The 20,623-nt window shown below is 38.7% G+C and overlaps 1 protein-coding gene and 1 long non-coding RNA gene across 6 annotated transcripts in view; one reads left to right on the top strand and one right to left on the bottom strand.

Moving 5' to 3' along the window:
- The window catches only part of LOC120437376, a 158,798-nt gene extending 144,023 nt beyond the window's left edge, over nt 1-14,775 (bottom strand). The window contains exon 1 of the long non-coding RNA XR_005611067.1: nt 14,758-14,775. This is a non-coding gene — a long non-coding RNA (uncharacterized LOC120437376). The remainder of the gene's footprint in view (nt 1-14,757) is intronic.
- Nucleotides 4,064-20,623, top strand: part of csnk1g1 (casein kinase 1, gamma 1) — a 33,688-nt gene continuing 17,128 nt past the window's right edge. For 4 of the 5 annotated variants that reach the window (XM_039607909.1, XM_039607903.1, XM_031744507.2 and 1 more), the window contains exons 1-4: nt 4,064-4,232; nt 12,429-12,839; nt 13,026-13,066; nt 13,937-14,006. In XM_039607909.1, the coding sequence (XP_039463843.1) occupies nt 12,656-12,839; nt 13,026-13,066; nt 13,937-14,006 (295 nt within the window). In that variant the 5' untranslated portion in view covers nt 4,064-4,232; nt 12,429-12,655. Of the gene's footprint in view, nt 4,233-4,767; nt 4,788-12,428; nt 12,840-13,025; nt 13,067-13,936; nt 14,007-20,623 lie in introns of those variants that run through there. The other variant, XM_039607898.1, reaches the window with a different exon arrangement.

Genomic DNA, 20,623 nt, shown 5'->3' with positions numbered 1-20,623 from the left:
TTCTCTGTCTAGCTGCAGCTCTCCTTTTCAGCAGTGGACATCTGCACACAGAAAAACTGGTCAAGGCCAAATCAACAATTTCTTTGGTTACTCGCCCACAGAAGGCACAATAATCTAGCATCAAATGAGGGGATGTCTCCATCTTAACTAGCCCAACTGCAGCCTAGATGTGTAATCAGTGATGCTTCTCGTGTGTGACGTAGTGAGGGTGGAGACCAGGGCAAAACTACTCTGAAACACAACAGAAAGGACAGGAGCAGCGTCACGGGGAGGCCTGTGACTTCTAAGCACATTGCAGTGGCTTTAATCTAACGTGTGTATATGGTTGCCACATTACTTTTAAAATCATGAAGAGTTACTTAAGGTTTTAAGATTTGCATCTAATCTTTTTCTTACCTCTACTTCAGACTGCACCTGGCCTCCAATCTGGCAACACCCAGGAACTGCCAAAACCAGTCTGGGTCTTTTTGGCCTCCTTTTATGGTCAAGTTCCTAGGAGGGAATGTGCTTTGTAGACTTAAATAATCTATTCATTTTTAACATGTACACAATTGGGCATTTTCAATATTTGTGCTAATGTTCCCACTGTTAACTTATCATTACATTTGAATGACAGATTAAGCATTGCTATTAACTTAGTTAATAGTAAAGGAGTGGGGGGAGCTACTGGCTATTTAGTCAGCAGTTTCAACTGCTTTCAAGGACTAGTGTGTGCTAGGTCATGATGGAGACTAGTCATAGTGGCTTATTTTCAGGGGCCCTAGTTACAGGGGGTGTAGTCCAGTGCAGAGCTGTTTCTATTTGGTTTAGGATTATCTTTAAGACTTGTAGATGTGTTATTTTTCCATTGTGTCCTTAAATTATTCTCGAATGAAGACATTAATTTGATGCGTGTAAGAAAAAAAAAGATTAATTTGTCTTTGTTGTTTCCTCCTATTGCGCTACCCTGTGTTCTCAAAAGTGAACACAGGGTAGGGAGATGAGTGTGAAAGAAGAGGGTAAAGGAAAGGTGCAAGAGGAAAAAGTAGGGTGGAAACAAAAAGGGATGTCAAAAGGGGAGAAAAAAGGAAGCTTGATGGAGAGGGGAGATGAAAAAACAGGAAGGAGGAAAGAGATAGGAGAGAAAACCCCAACAATTCCCCCTGAGCAAGCACTAGGCGACAGTGGGGAGGAAAAACTCCCTTTAAATAGGAAGAAATCTCTGACAGAACCGGGCTCAGGAAGGGACAGTCAACTGCTGTGACTGGTTGGGGTGTGAGGGTGAAAAAAGAAAAATGATGAAGAGGGAGTGAAGACCGATAGAGAGATGATCGGAGAGGAAGGGGGAGAGGAAAGGTGGAGGAAGATGAGACTACACCTCATGATCAAGTGAGAAAGCAGGAGAGTCCCTCCTTTTGAGAAAGCGGAAGCGTTGTTTCTTCTTTTTCAGGCACTGTTCGTGGAGCTCTTTATTCTGAAGGATGAGTTTGTTTATGTCATCGATTGCTTCTGCGTTTCCCCTCTCAACTTTCTTGCATCTTTTCTCCAGTTCTTCTAATTTTGCTTGTTTTTCTTCAAGCTTTTCTTTCAGTTCTTTTTTATTTTGCCTCCTGTACTAGCTTTGCCTCGTGTCTGTATTCCTCCATTGTACTTGCTTGTACATGTCTTCTAACTCCTGATTTCTCCTGTTTTTTGAAGCATACACTGTAGGTCTTTATGTGTTTTCTCTTGTTCTTATTTCTTGTTCTCAGGTCTATAATCTGCTGCCATACTTATCCAAATATTATTCCCCAGCCTTCATTTATAATCTGAATGTTGGGCTGTTATTGTGTATTGTTAATTTGTTGGTCTTGTCGGTTCATGAGAAATTCATTGTGCGTTTCTTCCAAGTGTTTATTTTGGGGCTCCATTTGTCTGCACTTCTCCTCTAGTTTAATTTTCTCTGCTTGCATTTGTTGAACCCTGTTCTCTAGATTGTGGTTTTCTTTCCTACTTTCAGCTAATGCCCTTCAGATGGATAATACGTCGTCTGGGGAATTTAACTGGTCACCCCAGAGAGGAGAGTCGGGGGAAACTTTTTTTTTGTGGTGTTTTCTCTGAGACATGTTGGAGTCTTGATACAGTGACTGTAGAAGATCCAATTATGGATGGATGGATAGATAGATCGCAAAGATGACCCCCTCTCCTGCCCCGCTCACACTCTCTCTCACACACACACACACACATAACATCTTCCTGCCCTATTTAGCAATTTAACAAGTGAAACTGGATATGGACATCTTCAACTTTCCGCACTTCTTCCTGGCTGGAGAATTACAAAATATTAATAATTTTTTTAGTTGAATAAATATCTACTATGTTACCAAAATTATTTATTATTAACCGAAAACACCTAGTGTTTTGGTAACTTTTCAAATCATTCCTTTAAGAAAAGATGCAATAAGCCACAATGAAAACACCTCAATAGACATAGAATTGCATTATTGGAAAATTTTGCATAAGATATCAAAAGTGAAAGTAATTATTCTGCAGAAAAACATTCCCAATCGATGTTAAAGTAATTAATATTACTGCTTCATATGTTTCAGATTGAGCTCATTTTAAGTACTCTATATTTTGTTTAATGTCCAGCATCATATTCTGTAAAACATGTGCTCTACATATGCTTTAATGTGCTCTTATAGCTTTTCAGCTCCACCTTTTTGCTTTTGTTTCCATCTTTATCAGCCACTTCTTCCACACTAAAACAAATTCTACAAGGTGCACAGGCGAGGTAAGGGAGGGTTGTGTTAAGAGATTTGATTGGGCAATACAGCGTAATAAAAATTACCAATGGGCTGGTGTCAGAGTCGGGCTAGTCTGTATAATAAGTTTGCCCCAGGCTCCAGTCTTAACTTGTAAAGCTTGATTTAGACTTGTGCTGGAAATCTTCATCCTAACCATGTCATTCAAGTCGTTGTGGTATGCATCAATCTGACATGTAGTTAAATTTCTTGAGAGGTGCATATCAGGTTACGTAGAAGGTTACGGCACGGGGTTAAAATTAGTTGAATGTAAAATACACAGAAATTACATATAAGCAGTGCCACAATATTTTGACACCACCCTCTTTAGCATCCTTGTAATAAGACAACTTACATCCCTTCAAGGAATAAAACAACCTGGAGTTCCCTGATTGACAAAAGTACCAACACAATTTTTTTATGCTGGATTTGTTTAGACTTACAAAAATAATGGATTTGCAGATTTCATGGGTAAGTTTGTTGTCTGTCTGTCAATCTTATTAATCTCTGGCTCTTTTTCACAACATGACTTTTGTCCCGTCTTCCTCCCCTAAACCCTAACCTGTCACAGCAGAAGGCTGCCCCTCCCTAAGCCTGGTTCTGCCAGAGGTTTCTTCCCACTGTCACCAAGTGCTTTCTCATTGGGGACGGTCTGATCGTTTTGTTTTTTTGTTTTGTTTTGGGGGGTTTTGTGTGTTATTGTGCTTTGGGGTGACTGTTATTGTGATTTGGTGCTATTGAAAATGAAAGTGAATCAAATCGAATTTAATTGAAATTGCTCTATATTTCACATATTGTGGAAGCGCAAGCACCAGAATTTGTGCAAGTCCATCACTAAAAACAGTAATGTATTACACAATGACTGTATAAAATAATCAAAATACTTTATTAATCCATGAGGAAATTATGTGGTCACAGCTGCTCCCAGACAGTAAGAACTGTAACTGACTAAATTTAATTAAATATTACTAAGTTACAAAATCGAATAAAATACTTATACGTAAATAGGTTAATTATAAATATCCCAGTATATAGCATAAATTATATATATGGTTTAAATTGAGGTGCCCCTCTTTTCAAACTATCAAACTTTCTTTTCTCTGTAGAGCATGTGCAAATATTAAGGGTATACAACTATAGAAATATGTACTTGTGCATTAGATAAAGATGACCAATGACTGATTTTACAGTCAATGGTCTCATCGCTAATTAGCCAGTCTCAGTGTGACCTGGAAGTGTGCGTGGTGAAGCGGGCGGTGCCGTCTTTCTACATCCGGTATGCTCGAACCTCTCACGAGCAGCGAAGGCAGACGAAGAATGGAGAGAGCCGCTCGGCTGTTCTAGCTTGAGACAACAGCAACAACGGGCAGCACAGAAAATCTCCCCATCACAGTCGGCGTTTTTGTCTGCGTTTTTCGTCGCGAAAAACAACAAGCTGTGTCCCGACTGTCTGGATTTCCCACAGTGAAGGTGAGCCTGAGGGGTTTGCTAGCCAAGCAGCATTTAGTTGGAGGCTTTTGGTTCTTGGCTAATGTTTTCGCTGCTAACGGAGCTAATTTCCTTGTTGCACTCGGTCCAGCTGTCACCTAACCATCAGTAGGTGCTAGCTAAGGCGTTGACACCAGGCAGGGAGAGGGGCTGCTGCATTTGCTGCCCTTTAAAACTACTCGGTTTTCATAATTAACATGAAAATGTCCATCCTGTGATTTTTCTCACACTATATTTTGAGCCAGTCCAACCATTGTGGCTAAGTAATGTTTGCTAACGTTAGCTTTATGGCTGGTCAGTCTGGTTTGACGGTGGCGTGAAGGTAATTTTACTGAGCTGATGGTTCGTTTACCTACTGCTCGACGTGACCGACACTAATGATACGGCTGGCTTTGAAACGCTGACGTGCAGCTGCCACCTCTCTTCCTTGTTTTGATTTAACCTTAGGCCTGCTGGTAAAGGATCGATCAGCCTCAGCTGCCTCTACCCAGCACTTCCTCACATAGAAAACCTAGTGTCTTGACTGCTTACTACAAGGTGAGGGATGCTCACAATAGGAAAGGTTGAACCCAGGCCCCCCCTGTCAGCCTGCTCGTCGTCGGCACAGTTGTAAATGTTGGAGTGGATCTGGTCTGGTCGTCCCAGATGCGCACGCTCGGGCTTAAAGTCAGTTTAAATTTTACTTCTGTGTGTAGCTCCAGTGTACATTTTCTTTGCTACTAGTCATATTTTAATACACGTGGACCGTCTTAAAGTAAAGTGTCTTGCTACTGAATCAATATGGGATGACTTGTGATCGGTATTTTGCAATATAATAACGGCGTGTCATGCTCCGTAAAGCACCTCTGAAGGTCACATTTTATTGATATATTAGTAGTTAAACAATTGTCTAGTATAAGTCATCGTGAGCACATGATAAATGATGTGAAATAGTTTGTGTGGAGCTCAGGCTCACTGTTTGCACAGCTTAGGAAGGTCCACATTTAAGCAAAGTGCAAATAGATTAGTGTGTTTTTTTAAAAACTTGTTTTTGTATCTGGAACATGTTTGTTCAAACTGGCTGAATTTACAATTGTATGATACACTCTTGATGATCATGCAGTATTTGCACAATCATTAGTTCAAACCTAAGGAAAAAATAGCACATTGCCATGCTTATGATTTATTTTTATGTGTTTATTTATTGTTGTTATTACTGTGTGAATTTTCAGAGGAGGAAGAGCTTGGACTATAAAAATTCAATTCAGTTCTAGTTCATAAGAGCTGCTCCGTTTAAGGAGAGAAACAGCAGCCTTTAGCTGGCACGGCCACAGTAGGAGTCTGCACTGTTGGCAAGCCCCCCTCTCAAGCTGATCTTTCCACTGAAGGTTAATTACTGCACTGAGAGCCTTTATGTTTCCATAAAAAATGGTTAAAAAATGTCAACAGATTAGTAATTTTTAATAGATGCTAATCAGCTTAAAGCATCTTTCGGTTTCTCGTAGTATTTTGACAGGCACATTTGTGCACTGTCATCAAGGTTTTTCAAATATATTTTCAGTGCCTCCTGACTGTGATACTGAAGGAAAAGTACTCTTGAATAGTTCTGAGTGTTAAAGCTGACTATTAACCAATTGCATCAAGTTTCCTAAACTTTTGATTGCCAGTAAATGGTAATCCAATAAACTCTTGTGCCTCTGATTTGACTGCAGACAAATTTGTTTTTGATTCTCTCCACATTTCAGTATTTCAGCGGCTTTGAAAACATGCCGTCATAATACATTACTTAGATATTTCTGCAAATGCCACATTCCTCCTTCATCATTTCTGGATTAGAACTAGAAAATAAAATGCCTCGATGCACATTTTCAGCTGAGAGAATATCAGTGATGTGACAGATATGTGAGATCAGCAACAACAACTCAACTCTGAAAGCATCTCCAGTAATATGACACATTTCCTGTTGATGCATAGTGAGCGTCATTCAAAGTTGTAAAGATTTAGGATATCCCCGTTGTGGAGACAGTCTGCTTTACCTGAACAGAGTAGCATTTAAGTATTCAAAATATGCAAAGGTTTAAGTGCATTAAATGGATCGTTTGTAAGTCTTGTATCCTGAGATTTAGTTTAGCAGTTACAAAGTGACTGCAGTTATTTATTTTCAGCTAAAAAGGAAGTGGCAATCTAATTTGTACATTGGTGTATAAAAATCCAAAATATTTATGAGGTTTTTTAAAATTTTCTTATTGAACCCAATAATTAGAGCACAGTAATTACAATATTGACTTAGCTTTAATGCAGTCTAATGAAATACCATTGTGCAAATGAGCACATCATAAAACATAGGCTGTGCCATGACAAAGTCAATACCATCATAAGGAGGGAGGCTGTATTTACTGCTAATCTGTTCTAGTCCAGGACAAAACTAAATATAGCATCTGCTGGAGTTGGGCCATCTGGTCAAAAAATAGTACTGATTGATGATCAATCAAAATCATAATTTTCTCCATATATGTAGTTGAACTCAGGTGATCATATGATTAGCATCAAGTGTTCTCTCAGATGTTCAGACTACATCTTGCGCTTCGTATTGTCATTACTTTGGCGCTTCTTTTGACATGTTACGTTAGACCTTTCGCCACTATTCTGTTTGTGAAAGAAGTTGTACATTAGGTCCAGAGGGACATTAAGTCCACTGTTATTGTGTTTCTCCAAGCTTATCAAGAGCAATTCAGCGGTCTAAATACAAAACATATTAGCCAGTCAGGGTGTTGGGATGATCCATGTACCCAAGCAGCAAGACAGGCCACCACATGACTGTTTCAGCTGTGTGGTGTCAGGTATAGCTCTCTATTCATTGTGGTAGTAAATATTTAGTATAGTGTGCTGTTTTTCCTTTTTCTTGGCTTACTGTCACCATAATGTGAATTAGTGTAACATTCCCCAAGTGCGTCATGCTATCTACAGAGATGTTGCAAGTGTATGGGTTTTTGTTTTTTTAAGGATTTTACTTATCATTATATACATGTGAATGCTCCATCTCAATAACCATGGAAATTAAGGCTCATTTCAGTAGGTAGGTGGTTCAAAGTAAGCACCTGATTTGTTTCAAGATGGATGCGGAGTTCCTAAATTTGCTTAATGATTTAAAAAAAAACATTATTTATTTTTAGCATCCAATAACTGAGAACAAAATATTTGGGGTAATCGATTACTTGTTTTGCATTCGTTTATGATAAGGAGCTGTTTTTGTTTTACTCTTTTGTGCTACAAATCAATTGCACCCCCCTTCCTTTTTTCAATGGTTTGCTGACTAAAAGCTCATGCTCCCTAATTTAGCTCCATCTGAAATTACTGAAAGAGAGCCGCCTGTTAACCAGCTCCAGCTACAGGAAGAAAACCTTACAGGGTTTTTAGAGGTAAACCTGTGTGTTGAAGGCTGCCGCCTACCTTGGTCTCAGGATCAGTCAGGGCCTAACAACCTGGCAGGTGACGGTACTATGATGCAACATTAGTGGCATAGTGATACAGCTTTTGGGTTTACCCTGGTTTTTCACTGTTTCCAAGGCAGTCAGCCTCCTAACCTGATCTTTTACTTGAGATAAGAGATTAACAGCTAAGAAGTCTGAGTTCTCCAGATCATGGTGTCACCACAAATGGATGATATCTCAGACCACCTTCTTGCGCAGATAGAAAGGTTTTTGATAAGTCTTTGTCTTCAGTAGCGCTTCAGTAAGAAATATAGATTCTAAGAAGTAACCTGCTTTTTTTCCCTCTTAGGCCTAAAACATTTAAATAATTTTGTACTCTATGCCTTAAATTAATGACCCTAATGCCAGACACCTATCTGTACTTATTAACCTTATATTAAATTCTCATGTAGACTAAGCCCACATTTGAATTATAGTTATTCTTGACTTGCTCTCAGACTGTTAAACACCATGAAGGCTGCAGCTGAAAGAGTGAGGCTAAAGATTAATTTAATGGAATAACAATTGTAATCTGACTGCTTCTTCTATAATAATGAAAAAGATTGAATGTTGATAAGTGTGTTAACTTACAGTCTTCATTTTTGCCAGCTTTCCTTCCTGTTTCAGATAGTCTAAATTTATTGATGTTGTAGATGTTTTTCAATTCAGAGCAAAGCTTAACGCCCCCATGTTCATACATTGCCTTTAATGTTAAACTACTCCTTTCATGTACACTTGGTCCCCTGGTTTGGGGGCATAGTTGTATTGTTTTCACATGGTTCTCTGCCCAGAACCGTGTGTTTAAGTTCTTAATTATTATTGTTTTAATAATAGAATTTTATTTTCCTGTGTAAAATTATTTGCTTCTTTTCATTAGACTTATCAATGTTTCTGATTGGTCATACTCAGCAATACCACTTTAAAAGAATGTGTTTCATATTAGACTGGGAACCTCTGTGTTTACTTATCCAGTTAATAATTGCGTTTGTGTGATCACAAGGCCTGATTGTTGATCTTCGGGTAAAGCTACATAGAGTGAATGATTTTTGGTTATGCAACTTTATACAGATTTGCTTGCTAGCTACTTTAGGGCAAGACCCTATGGTCTACACCCTGGACAGGTTGCCAGTATTTATTATTTTAATGATATCTTACATTTAAAAAATCAATTGCAACAAGACACATTTATGCAAAAATAGAGAAGCAAAAATGCTGATGTGAAAGTCATGACAGGGAAGCTTTTATACACCCGGGTCACATTTTTTTTTTTTTCTACTCTCTTCAGCTTAAGAGATTTTTTTAAAAAGCAACAGGAAAACCCCCCCAGTAGCTTTGTCATTGAAAACTCCTTTAGGTCTACTTTTTACTGCACAAAGATCAGGAATCAACAAGGTCATTGATGAGGAACCTAAACCGTAAACAGAATTGATAACGGCACTGCTACCAATAAAAGCTTATCAATACCTGTAACAAAAGGCCTGACTTTCCCATACAGGCTGCTCCGCATCGGCTAGCCAAACAACTGAGTGCTAATTGTTATATTGTATGTATGTAGTTCACATGTAATATATACATCCATAATATTACAGGTACACTGTAGTTCAGTAGTTCTCTCATCTTGCCAGAAATGTTTGGGAAACAAGAATCAGTTCTCATTAAGAGTGTTTCAGATTTGACTGATTTCTGTTAGTCACCTAGGTCTGAAAATATCTGTTCCTTTTATTAATCTCTGCCAAGAACCATGAGGCACGAGACGGTAACTATTGTAGACAGGAGATTTATTTTCAAATCATTCATTTATGTATTTATTTAGAAGAATACATTTGAAAATTCACCAGCAACCTATACTTTTTTATTTATTTTCAATACATGACATATTTGACTGCTACAGTTCAATCAGTAATCTGGGATTTGATATTATAAACTCCTTTCCTTTCATCTATTTCTAAGAAGCACATTTACTTTTATAGGATGCCAGAAGGTGTGTATCCTCAAACATAGCTTCATTTATCAGCAGACACTGTGCCTCCAGCAGGATAAAGGCAGGGGATTCCCATCCTTACATCACAACTGAAGACTCTGTTTATTCAGACCGCAGGTCTTCACAGTAGTTGATTCTCTACAGTTTCCCACAATCCAGTGGATTCCCTGACTTTGTTCTCCTCTTTATTAATTAGGGATTGACTAAAATTCATCTACACAGATTGAATGTGTCCAGTGTAATAAATACCAATATCGCTCAAAAATATTTGTTTTGTAGGTCCTTTTAGACCCACAAGAGATACCTCTGTAATAATGTGACCTATTTCTTAATTAAAACACATCAACCACCCGTACAGTAAATAAACCAAACTAAATGCTAATTATTACAGTATTACAGATGCTGTGCATCTTTGCTGTTAAAGGTTGAAAGTCTTTTTTGCAGTATGAATTATTTTGTGCCTTCCTTTGATGTTTCTACATGGTAATCCTCAGGTTAGGCATGCCAGGGCATGTTTATAGCATAGATGATCTATGGTAGTCTAGTGCACCTGGCTAAAATAAATTAGACATTTATGAAACAGACCACATTTATGTTTTATCTCCAAAAAATGAAACAAAAGGAAAGGAAAAAACTAACAAACTTACTCAGTGAGGATCAAATTATATTCAAGTTTTATACAGACTGCTGTCCTTCTAGACTGACAGACTGATGAGACCAGATGAATTTGGTTTCATCAGTGTAGCGTGTATTATTCACATAGCCACCCATGTCTTTTAAAAAATTGAATTCAAATGTTGTTATGTGGTTAATTTTTGTAGATGTTATATTTTCTGGAAATTTAGTTTTGAAAACCCTCATATAAACTGATTAAAAACAAGTGAAAATGTGGCTCTCTCTGGACAGCATGCTATACTTGAATACAGTTTAGCTTACTGTAATTAAAGCTTGGTATAAAAGGTTTGAATGGTCAAAGCTCAGTTTAGCTCAGGCCAAGTATAGTTTTGTAGTTATCTGTGATTTTTACATAAAGTAGTAAAGTGCAGCTGTTTTCGCATGAACACACACTCTGTATATAAAAGATGGACCTACCCTCATCAACTGTTGTGAAATCCTGCCTTAAATACTTAGGACTTTATATTATTGTTCATGGAGCCAGAAGTGGCCATATGTGGATGCAAAATGGATCTACAGACACCAGCGAATTAGTGATAATTATAGACAGAAATGAAATACTACAGTTTAATTCAACTAAACTGGAGTTACAAGCATTTTGTGCAGTTAACAATAAAGGAAAATGCATTATCTGTTAGATCATTTCATTACAAACACTGTAAAAGTGACCAATATAACAGATGCAGTTGAGAGGTACAGCTAAGTAGCTTGCATTAGCTTAGCTGGTGTAAACCCTGGTGCATGCTGGATTAGTGTGGCCTAAAAATGTTTATTTGCACAATGGAAACTGCTCACCATTGGGCCTTGCTGCAAGCTTGTTTTATAGCTATGTTGCGCTGTTCCTGGTTTTATGTAATAGTAACACTGCACAGTTGCCCTTGAGAGCAAACTAGCTGTCTTTGATGCTGAGATCTGTGCAGGCAATACTGAGCGTGAGTCATCCAGAAGCCCACACACAAATACTTTCAGCAGCAGTTTTTCCATGCTCAGGAATTACAGCATTGTCATGAAAACAGTAGTAGCTGATGTTTTTCCTGAAAACATGAAAAGTTGTTTTCAGTATTGAAGAGGTATTTTGAGTAAATAATTAGCAGAATAGTCAATCGGCCTAATTAACAGACAACGTTTTGTCTTGCCTCAGCAGTGTTATAATTTGCTGAGAATGGTTAACAGAATGGGATTTCCCCAAGAGGCTTGCAGTTGATAAAAAGCATATGCCATAAGTAATTGTGCAAATGCATATTAACTGCTTTTATTTTCTGAATTCTCATAATTTAATGTATGCATGTAAGGAAAGAAGTTGAAACCAAAAAGGATTCTACTGAGTGCTCAAAACAATCGGATCAGTGTCCATCAAATTGAGCTTTGGTGCCCTTGCCAGCCGACATGGCTTTATATAATTGTTTACATAATATTCTCCTCTGACTTTGTCTGGTGGGGTTTAGCTGTGGGTGGTGAGATGCCTTCAGAAACACAAACTATGACTTAAGGTTTTTGTGTTGATGCTCAAACTAGCTGCTGTGTTTTCTATGACCACTGTGACCTGATTACTATCTCTTCACCCAGCAGCCTGTTAGAGTGAGCCATTTGTCCTTGTTTAGCACTGTGTACTTGTAAACACAGTAGTTTTTTTTCTTTCCTCTTTTTTAACAGCCTGTAAACGACCTTCAAAGATGAGTTAAACCTGGTCTCTTATGGGGAAGTTAGATTATGTGTTGTTGTTGTTGTTGTTGTTGTTGTTGAGGAATCACAATCAGTGAAATTTTATGACCTAACAGGTAGTCTGCATTTTTCATTTTGTCATTAAAAAACCTTTTGTATTATAACCCCATGAAGTAAAGTGTTTTTCTCTTTTTTTATTTTTCAGATTTTTTATCTAATAATAGCAGTAGAGAAAACATAAAAAATTAATATCTAACACCTAAACATTTGAGTTTCATTTTCTGGTTCATTTTAATCTGTGATCATCTGTATTCTTTTTGAGGCAATGAGGTTTTTAAGAGTTTAAGCAGGGTAAAATGTTCTTTATTGAAGGGTAATGTCTTATGTATTGCCATATGCTGTTTGTTACAGGTCTTTCACCTTCTCCTTCCTGTGACAAATGTCGAGGCCTAACATCTCTTAGAGGTGAGGGTGAGGCCAGGTCGGAGTGTCGGTCAGCTGCATCAAGTTTTGTCCCATGAGAGTGACTGTACCATCCAGGCACCTCCAGTGACCAGGGCTGTGGCTGTGGTGGGCCCGGCCCAGGAGGCCTTTTTGTACATCACTCCAGGCTCCCGCTGACCTGTGCTGCTCTCACCATGGATCAGCAAAGAGACAAGTATGGCGACCGACAAAGGAGCGCTAAAGTGTCCCAGGGAGGCCGCAGCGGACACCCGTCGCGGCCATCTGGCTCCTCCAGCTCCTCTGGGGTTCTCATGGTGGGGCCAAATTTTCGTGTGGGCAAGAAGATCGGTTGTGGAAACTTTGGCGAATTGAAGCTTGGTAAGCTGAATCTCAATCAAGTGTTAAAATATTTATGCATGACATGATTTGCTAGCAGACATGGATGCTGCAAAGGTTGCTGGAAATGTGTCATCTAATCTATTACGGCGTTATCTTTTCTCTAAAATAGTTTAATTTATTTTTAAAACATCTGAACCATGCTTTTGCTCTCCTGTCTTATTCCAGGAAAAAATCTCTACACAAATGAGTATGTAGCTATTAAACTGGTAAGTGCACTCTTGCTTTTACTGCTTGACTTCTCACATCTGCAGATGATTTTTAGAATCAATTTTAATGCGAAAGTCATTACTTTTAAAGCGCTTCATTATGTGAAAAAGGTCCAATACGGAAATTAGTAAAAGTGAGTTTAAATCAGGATCAGTAATGTTGGTACAGAAAACACTGAAAGCATGGTTTGTAATTGCTTGAATATAACAGTCAGTGATAATGAGAAACTGAACTAGATGATTAGCACATTGAAAACAGGATAAAACAGATGCCACTGTTATTCTTTCCTCTGTGTTCAGTATTAGGTGTTGATATTAAAGTGAAATTAAGATGGGCTATTTTGACTGCAATTTGCAGTGGTGCAATCGTAGTGTTGTATGTAACTGTTCTTGAGGAGAAATGTGAGTGAGGTGTAGATGCTCAGCTAGGCGTGTCTCTCCAGTGGCTGCTGGACTGGAAATCATGGCTCCTGACTCATGCCCTTATTATTGCTCACCAGAGAGTTGTAATTTGCTACAGAATCAACGTATTAAGCTTACCAACCAAATGGCTTTTAGCTACTCGCTCTGTTGTATGGTGTGCTGACACTTGAGCTGAAAAAAAAAAAAGTTTGTTGTGTTGAGTTTGAAAGCTCAGAACAGTTAACTGGAAATAAAGTTTAGAATTTGGGGGCACAGCAAAGTGACTGTTTTTAGATGTATTCAAACTATTTTTCTTTAGCTCAAATGTGATGTTTTGTTGAAGTGTTGCTCTGAGTATTGGCCCATGCACAAACATTTGCAAGGTGAAATTGATAGCATTAAAACTGCATTTATTCCAGTGTTTATGTCCGCTTTACTGACCACTGGTCTGATGTGTTTACCATTCAGGAACCAGTGAAGTCGAGGGCACCACAGCTGCATTTAGAGTACCGGTTCTACAAAACACTGGGAACTGCAGGTAAGGTCACAGATTTGTTTGCTACTCCCATCTGGTGGTTTTATGTGACTTCATGATAGTGATTTGACTGTTTTGGAAGGTCGACCTAAAGATTGCATCATTTCCACAACAAGTGATTACTCTTCTCAGGTTACATATTGAAATTAAGCTGACTTTAATCTCTGGGAGTGTGTGTATATGACTGGATGAATGCCTACGTGCATAGAAAGCATATTGAACAGTGACCTTGGGTGAAAATAGTATTGCCAGAGGTGCAGTTCACTATAAAAGGTGGTTTCCATTTTCGCTTTCATTGGGCTGCTTTGCTTCTGTTTGGCAGTGAGTGCCAGAGTCTGTTCTGTTCTTTGGACCTATAATGCTTCATTAGGTGGCAAGAACTTGTTTGGAGATTCAGGTTGAAACAGAAAAGTAATTTTGGTATTTTGCTGTGATCGGTTCAGGCACATGAGCCTGAACGGACCTCGCTTGTGAAGTCGCAAAACTCAACTCTTTATGGACGTCTTAAGGTTTTGGGCAAGTTGTTGAAGCACAGAGAGTGTAACACAGTGTTTCCCACTGAGGATTACTGTCGCCCTTTCAACTGGCTCAAGGGCTTGGCTCAGTTCCTTAGTCAGGTTCTACTGTTTAGGCTTCAGATCAAGATAGTGTTGTTTTCCTCGTGGAGCCACTGCTGGGTCAGACAGCAGACAGTCACAAGCCATCTTTGTTCCAGAAGCCTGGGTAACCTGATAAATACTATTCCAGTGAGTACTTACATCTTGAAGCATGTGCTGTGGTGTGCTCATTTGCAGCTGCTTATCCTTTAGCTCAGTGAATGCCAGCTAAGTGCAGCGCTGATGCCCGTCCATGCTTTTCTACCAAAATCTTTACAGCTGCTACAACATTAGCACCATTGTCATGGACAACAGCTTTTTCTTTCTGTGGTGGAATGTCAAATTTGACAAGACCGTCCTCAAGCCAATCTCCAATATATGCAGCGTGTGTCTCTCGTCAGAAGCATTGTTATCAGTTTGTGCGTCTCTATTCGCCAATCCTTACGAATAATGTGAAACATCACCTCTAGATACGCCTCTGTAGCAAGGCTCAAGCTAGGGAGTGCTAGGAGTGCAAGGCCCAGTCTCCTGCAAGCTTAAATTATGGTCCCACAAAAGTGTCAGTTAGGGGTTAACACCCACCACAAACATATTCTAGTGCAGTCCTCCAAAATCTCTGCTGCATGTCCTAATCAATCAGGATTTGACTGACCTAATCGTCAGACGAGTTGGCTCAAATAGGGAAGGGAGTGACAGTGGGAGAAGCATGGGGGGAAAAAATAAATCAAAGATCAGAAATACATTGTTTTAAAGCTCTTTGTATGTTGTAACTTTGCTCTTCTCTGTGGCTGGCTGATGGACCAACAACAGCACGAGTAAGAGTAGCCCACAGACTGGCTGTATGACAACAAACCCCCTGTGCTGGTGGACTGTCAGTCCATAACTGCCTGCGAACTGCCTTTGCCCTACCCCTGCTCAAGTGTAAAACAAGCATAAAGGGTAGTCGTCATCTTTTTTTGACGTCTTCATAGTTTACTTTCAGGAAGTAAGTTCTTGAAGGAACTGTGTACCTGGGAATGAAAGTGGAAATTATATTCAGAAGGCCTTTGTCTTCCACCACTGAGTGTTCAAAATGCAAGTCTGCAGCATGCTCAGCTGAACATGGTGCAGCTGTCTGAACATAGTTTTTTGCATACAACATTGTGACTTACTGAAAAGGACATTATAAATAATTCATTGTCCAACAGTGGCTTAGTTTTACTGGTATAGTATATTTTTACTGGCATCTGAAAAAGTTTTGCTTTTCTTTTGTTTGAAATGGTCTCAAACTAGTCTTCATCTTTGTCTTGTTCCACTATTTTATTCTTTCTCCATCGCACCATTAAATCATGATATAATTTTGAGGCTATATTTTTAAAATATATTTATCTATATTATCAAGTCTTATTATATATTTCGTTGTTTTTTTTTCTTCTTTCCTTTTTTCTAAGTAGCAGTTGAAAACTGAAAACGCTTGCATTGTTTGATTAACCTGACATGGTGAATTTTTAGCAATGAGTTGGTTATTTACATATTCGGCAAAGCAGCATAAACATTCATTCAGACCTGTACTTTCAAAAATCTGGCCAGTCTCAGTCTTTGTGCTTGTTTTTCGACCTGTCTTGATGTTTCTCAGCTTCATAGGGAAATGTGAATCTTAAGGTTGTAAATGTTCTCCTATTCCTACCAGTTAGACCAGTTAGTCATGGACTTAACTTAAAAACTTTAAGGAACTAAAAACAATTTACTTTCTTATTTGAAATGTGACCACATACCCCACAGCCTGATACACATTTTATTATTAATATTATTATTATTATTCACTCATAATGCCTACAATTTTTCCCATGCACCGTTTGATTCGTAGTATCAAACAGCGATTTTAGTTTTAATGGTACCCACACTGCCAGCCATTTTTATTTTTCCAGATTATCCAGATGTCCAACAAATCTTATTATCTAGCTTTCAGAATGAAATGCAAAGCAATAACTGCCAACTTCTCGGTTTGTCATAAAAGATTAGTCAGGATTTGCTGACGCATCACTGTTACAGCAACCACTAGCAAGAATGTTGGCAGGATCAAATGAGCACCACAGAGAATGAAATTAAGGCATTTTTTTTTTAAAGTGTTGGTACTAAAGGAAATGGGTGTGAAGGCTAGAAACAATGGAACAATAGAAAAATCTTTTTTTTTCTTTAAACAGTATCCACAGTTGTCTTGGTAAAATGGGTACAATAATAATGGATACATATCAGATATATTGACCCAAACAGGAGCTGTTTGAGGTCATTTTGTTTTTGTTTGGTTTTAATTTGTTACCTAATGTGCTCTTTACAACAAAGGGATGTTACAGTGTTTAGGGATGACCCCAGTAACAGTTTGTCATGGAAAATAAAAGCCTTTTTTGTGTCGTGGGTGATCTTTGATGTGCTTTTTTGGAGCTCTACATGCATATGTGATAACCCGACAGGGAGTATAATGGCTATTGTTTTGCAAAGGCAAGGGCTGGAAAAGGCCAACTGTGCGGAAACTCATTAAATATTTAGAGAGTGGGTCTGCCTCTCTTAGTACTAACCTGCCTCTGTCCTCTTCTTCCAGATGGGATAACGTGACCTCATTTCTTCTTGGCTGTGTACTGTGCTACATTCCTCTCAGCCAATGTGGTTATCACAATGTCTGCATGATGGGGTCTTTATGAATTAATGTAGTTTGACTCAGCTGCTCTGTCAGGTGTTGTTATCTGATGCATAACCAACTGTCGCTGGATATTAACGAGGATGATTCAATTAAAAATCAAGCATCATCTTGCAGTTAATATTTGCCATTACAATCACGGGTGCATCTTCGCTTTGGTTTTACAAGACAGTGAGATTATGACACAGCATTGTGAGGAGGTAAAAAAAATGTTTCTAAGAGCGTGAGGGGTTGTTCAGGGGTGGGTGGAGATTGTTGAGCTGTTAAAGGTATTGGCCTCGTCATGAAACACTACACCATCTCTGTAAGCACTGCATGGCCCAACGAGTAAACATTTCCAATGGTGACACAGTTTAATAGATTTTACCGACATGTAAAGAAAAGGCCAAAGGTTTTATCGTGTGTGTGTGTGTGTGTGTGTGTCCACTTATGGGAAATCATAGATATATGTTGAAGAAAATGTAGCTTCTTTCATTACAGTTAGATTTCAGTGAAAATAATTAGAGAAAATGAGGGATTGGAGAAACCATAAAGTGGTGTTTTTGTATGCTTTTAGAAATTAAAGAGCCCAATGTTCTTGAGTGCGTTTAAAGGGAGACTTAAAGATTGAAAAGAACCACAGGATTTTCCTGCAGCTTTTATTTTTGCATAGAATGATAGAGTATAATGTTTGTTTTTAACACCATAGTTGCTGTATAATTACAGATGTTGATTTCTTGTCACTTCCAGGAAGCACAGCATTTTCAAGGGGATTCATTATGCTCATTTAAACTCCCAGAGTAGCTTTGCACAATTCTCAGTTCAAAATTACCCTTGTTTATCTTGTACTGGACCTGAGTGCAGACCATTACTTCATTCTCACTGAAACAACCCATTTTAGTTCCTTCATCTTTAAGACCACCCTCCCTGTTTTCCATTCTTATGACTGGCTGCCTCTCTGTGTGCCTGAGAGATCAGTGTTAAGGCTCTTTACTCTTTATGACATCAGACAGAACTAAGAGCAGGAAAAAATGGCTTTGAGAGAGTTAACAGAGTTCAAGCATTACTCTCATATATGCTTACTGCATTACTGGTAAATATGTCCACATCAATTTTTAACAGTATGTAGACTGAAAATATGGAAAAGCATGTTAGTGTTGGTGTTGTTGTTTGTTTGTTTTTTGTTAACAATGATATTTATTTCACGAAACCGTTAAAAGAATTCAGATTTTATTTCAAATTAATTAATAAAACGGCAAAAACTAAATGCTGGTTGTTGAGCTTTTACAGGTGAAATGCAAATATGTGTAAGAAAATGCCAGAGTAGTCAAATAATTGGTCCAACAAATGAGCGCATTGACAGTCATCTGCACAGGTTTAGGGAAAGCAGCCACTGAACAACAGAAGCAAGCCAGCAAATACGTCTGTTAGAAATTGAAAGGGGCCAGCTTGATGTTGATTTGAGGGTAGAGCTGAGCAACCAATCGCAGGCTATAGCAGTAGTGCAGGCAGCCAATCAAAGGCAGATCTGCACGATGTGCAAAATCTTGCATCAGGCAGGAGCTGGCTGTATTCCAGGAGTTTGGTGTAGAGCTGCTGTAGAACCATCACGAGGAGCCTGCTCACAATTTTCTCAGTAAAACCCACCCATTAGTAATATACAGTGGAAAAATCTGTCCACCAGTCTTTGATTTGCTTATCCTGTTATGGCGGGCTGGAGTCTCTCCTAGCTTACAGTGGCTGACGAGTAGCGCAGTACAGTCTTGGACAAATAAAGTCTCTCACAACACACACACACACACACACACACACACACACACACACACACACACACACACACACACACACACACACACACACACACAGCATAGTGAGAAAAGGGCGTTCACGCCTACAGTCAATTTAGAGTCACGAATTCGCCAAACCTGCATTATATTAGACTGTGGGAGGAAACCCACGCATGCATGAGGAGAACATACGATCTTTACACAGAAAGCGTCACACACTAATCCAAAATTAATTTCTGTAAGATATTCACAGATATTCATTTTCTTCTAACCTGATTACAAAGTCTTTCTGTGATATGTTTCAGCACTCTTGTCGTGCAATCTGGTCTACATGTCTACCAAAGAAATGACAGTTATGTGGCATTTTGGTCCTGTGGAAGACTTGATCCTTGACTTTGGGTTGAAAAATTGCACATACAGATTTCAGTGTCACAACCTGTGCATAACTGGGGGAGTGTGTCTGGGCTAGGATGAGCTGTGTTCATTTATCATGCATTCACGAGCAATGTGTAGATTCATGCAGGTTTTAGGTGCATATTTCCTTCAAAATATTGCTCTTATAAAGGCAATCCCTCGGTGCTGTTCTCCGTATTCAGTCACTATTGCATCCCATCCACTTTGTTGAAAATACAGACTTTGTCTATGCCCTGTGCAAATACTGAAGAATCTCTTACAGACCAGGTGAGCACACAGAGCAGGCACTGCAATCTTTATGTTTACAAAAATTGAAAGAGAGAAGTGGTACCTGCAAAATTGGTAGCTTCCAACGGCGTTTGAGGTTTCCTGTGGAATTGCAGTGTGTGGTTGTGGACAAAAAGGTTCAGTCTTTAATGTTTGTTTAACTTTTGTGCTGTAGACAACGGTGGTTTGACCATCCCCGTTGCTAGTTAAAAGCTAGATCCATATTGTTTTAAACTGTTTATCAGCTTATTTACAGCACATCTCCAATCTGACACATTTTTAGGCCTCCCACAGGCACACAGGGTTTCAAGCCACTCATTCCTATGGTACAATTAACAACCCACAGAACTACATAATGGTGTCCAGAAGCACAGGATGGAGCGCAGCATGACTCCTACATGCCCATATGCTTGCTGACAGCATTTATGCCACCTTTCATACTGCAGTGCATTTCCCATTACCCAGCTGGCAAGCCAAATGTCTTCAGCAACATGTTTAATATAAATACATCAGTGCACAAAATTTGGGAGTATTATTTGTATTTAGCTTTTTGTTTGTTTGTTTTGCCATTATTTTGACAAACAAACAAACAGTGTGGTCACTTAACTTTTTTTTTTTTTTAACCAACTCTACCTTCATATAGCATATAATAATACACCAAACCAGTATAATGGGGACTGACATCCTGTCCATAACTTTTTTTTTTTTTTTTTTTTTTTTTCTGTTCAAGCTTGTCCATTGAAAGAGAGATGCAAATTTACATTTCAGTGTTGTGTTTAAAGGGATTATTAGAGCTTTGTTAGATTTCACTATAAAATTATTTGCTTAGAGGTTGTTTGGCTGAGTGGAGTTTTAATAATGCATGCATTGATAATAAAAAGACTGACTTTAGGATCCTTCTTT

This window comes from Oreochromis aureus, linkage group 1 (assembly GCF_013358895.1).
Source record: "Oreochromis aureus strain Israel breed Guangdong linkage group 1, ZZ_aureus, whole genome shotgun sequence".
NCBI lineage: Eukaryota > Metazoa > Chordata > Actinopteri > Cichliformes > Cichlidae > Oreochromis > Oreochromis aureus.
Note: the sequence above shows the minus strand (reverse complement) of the source record. Positions and strands in the feature narration are given on the sequence as shown.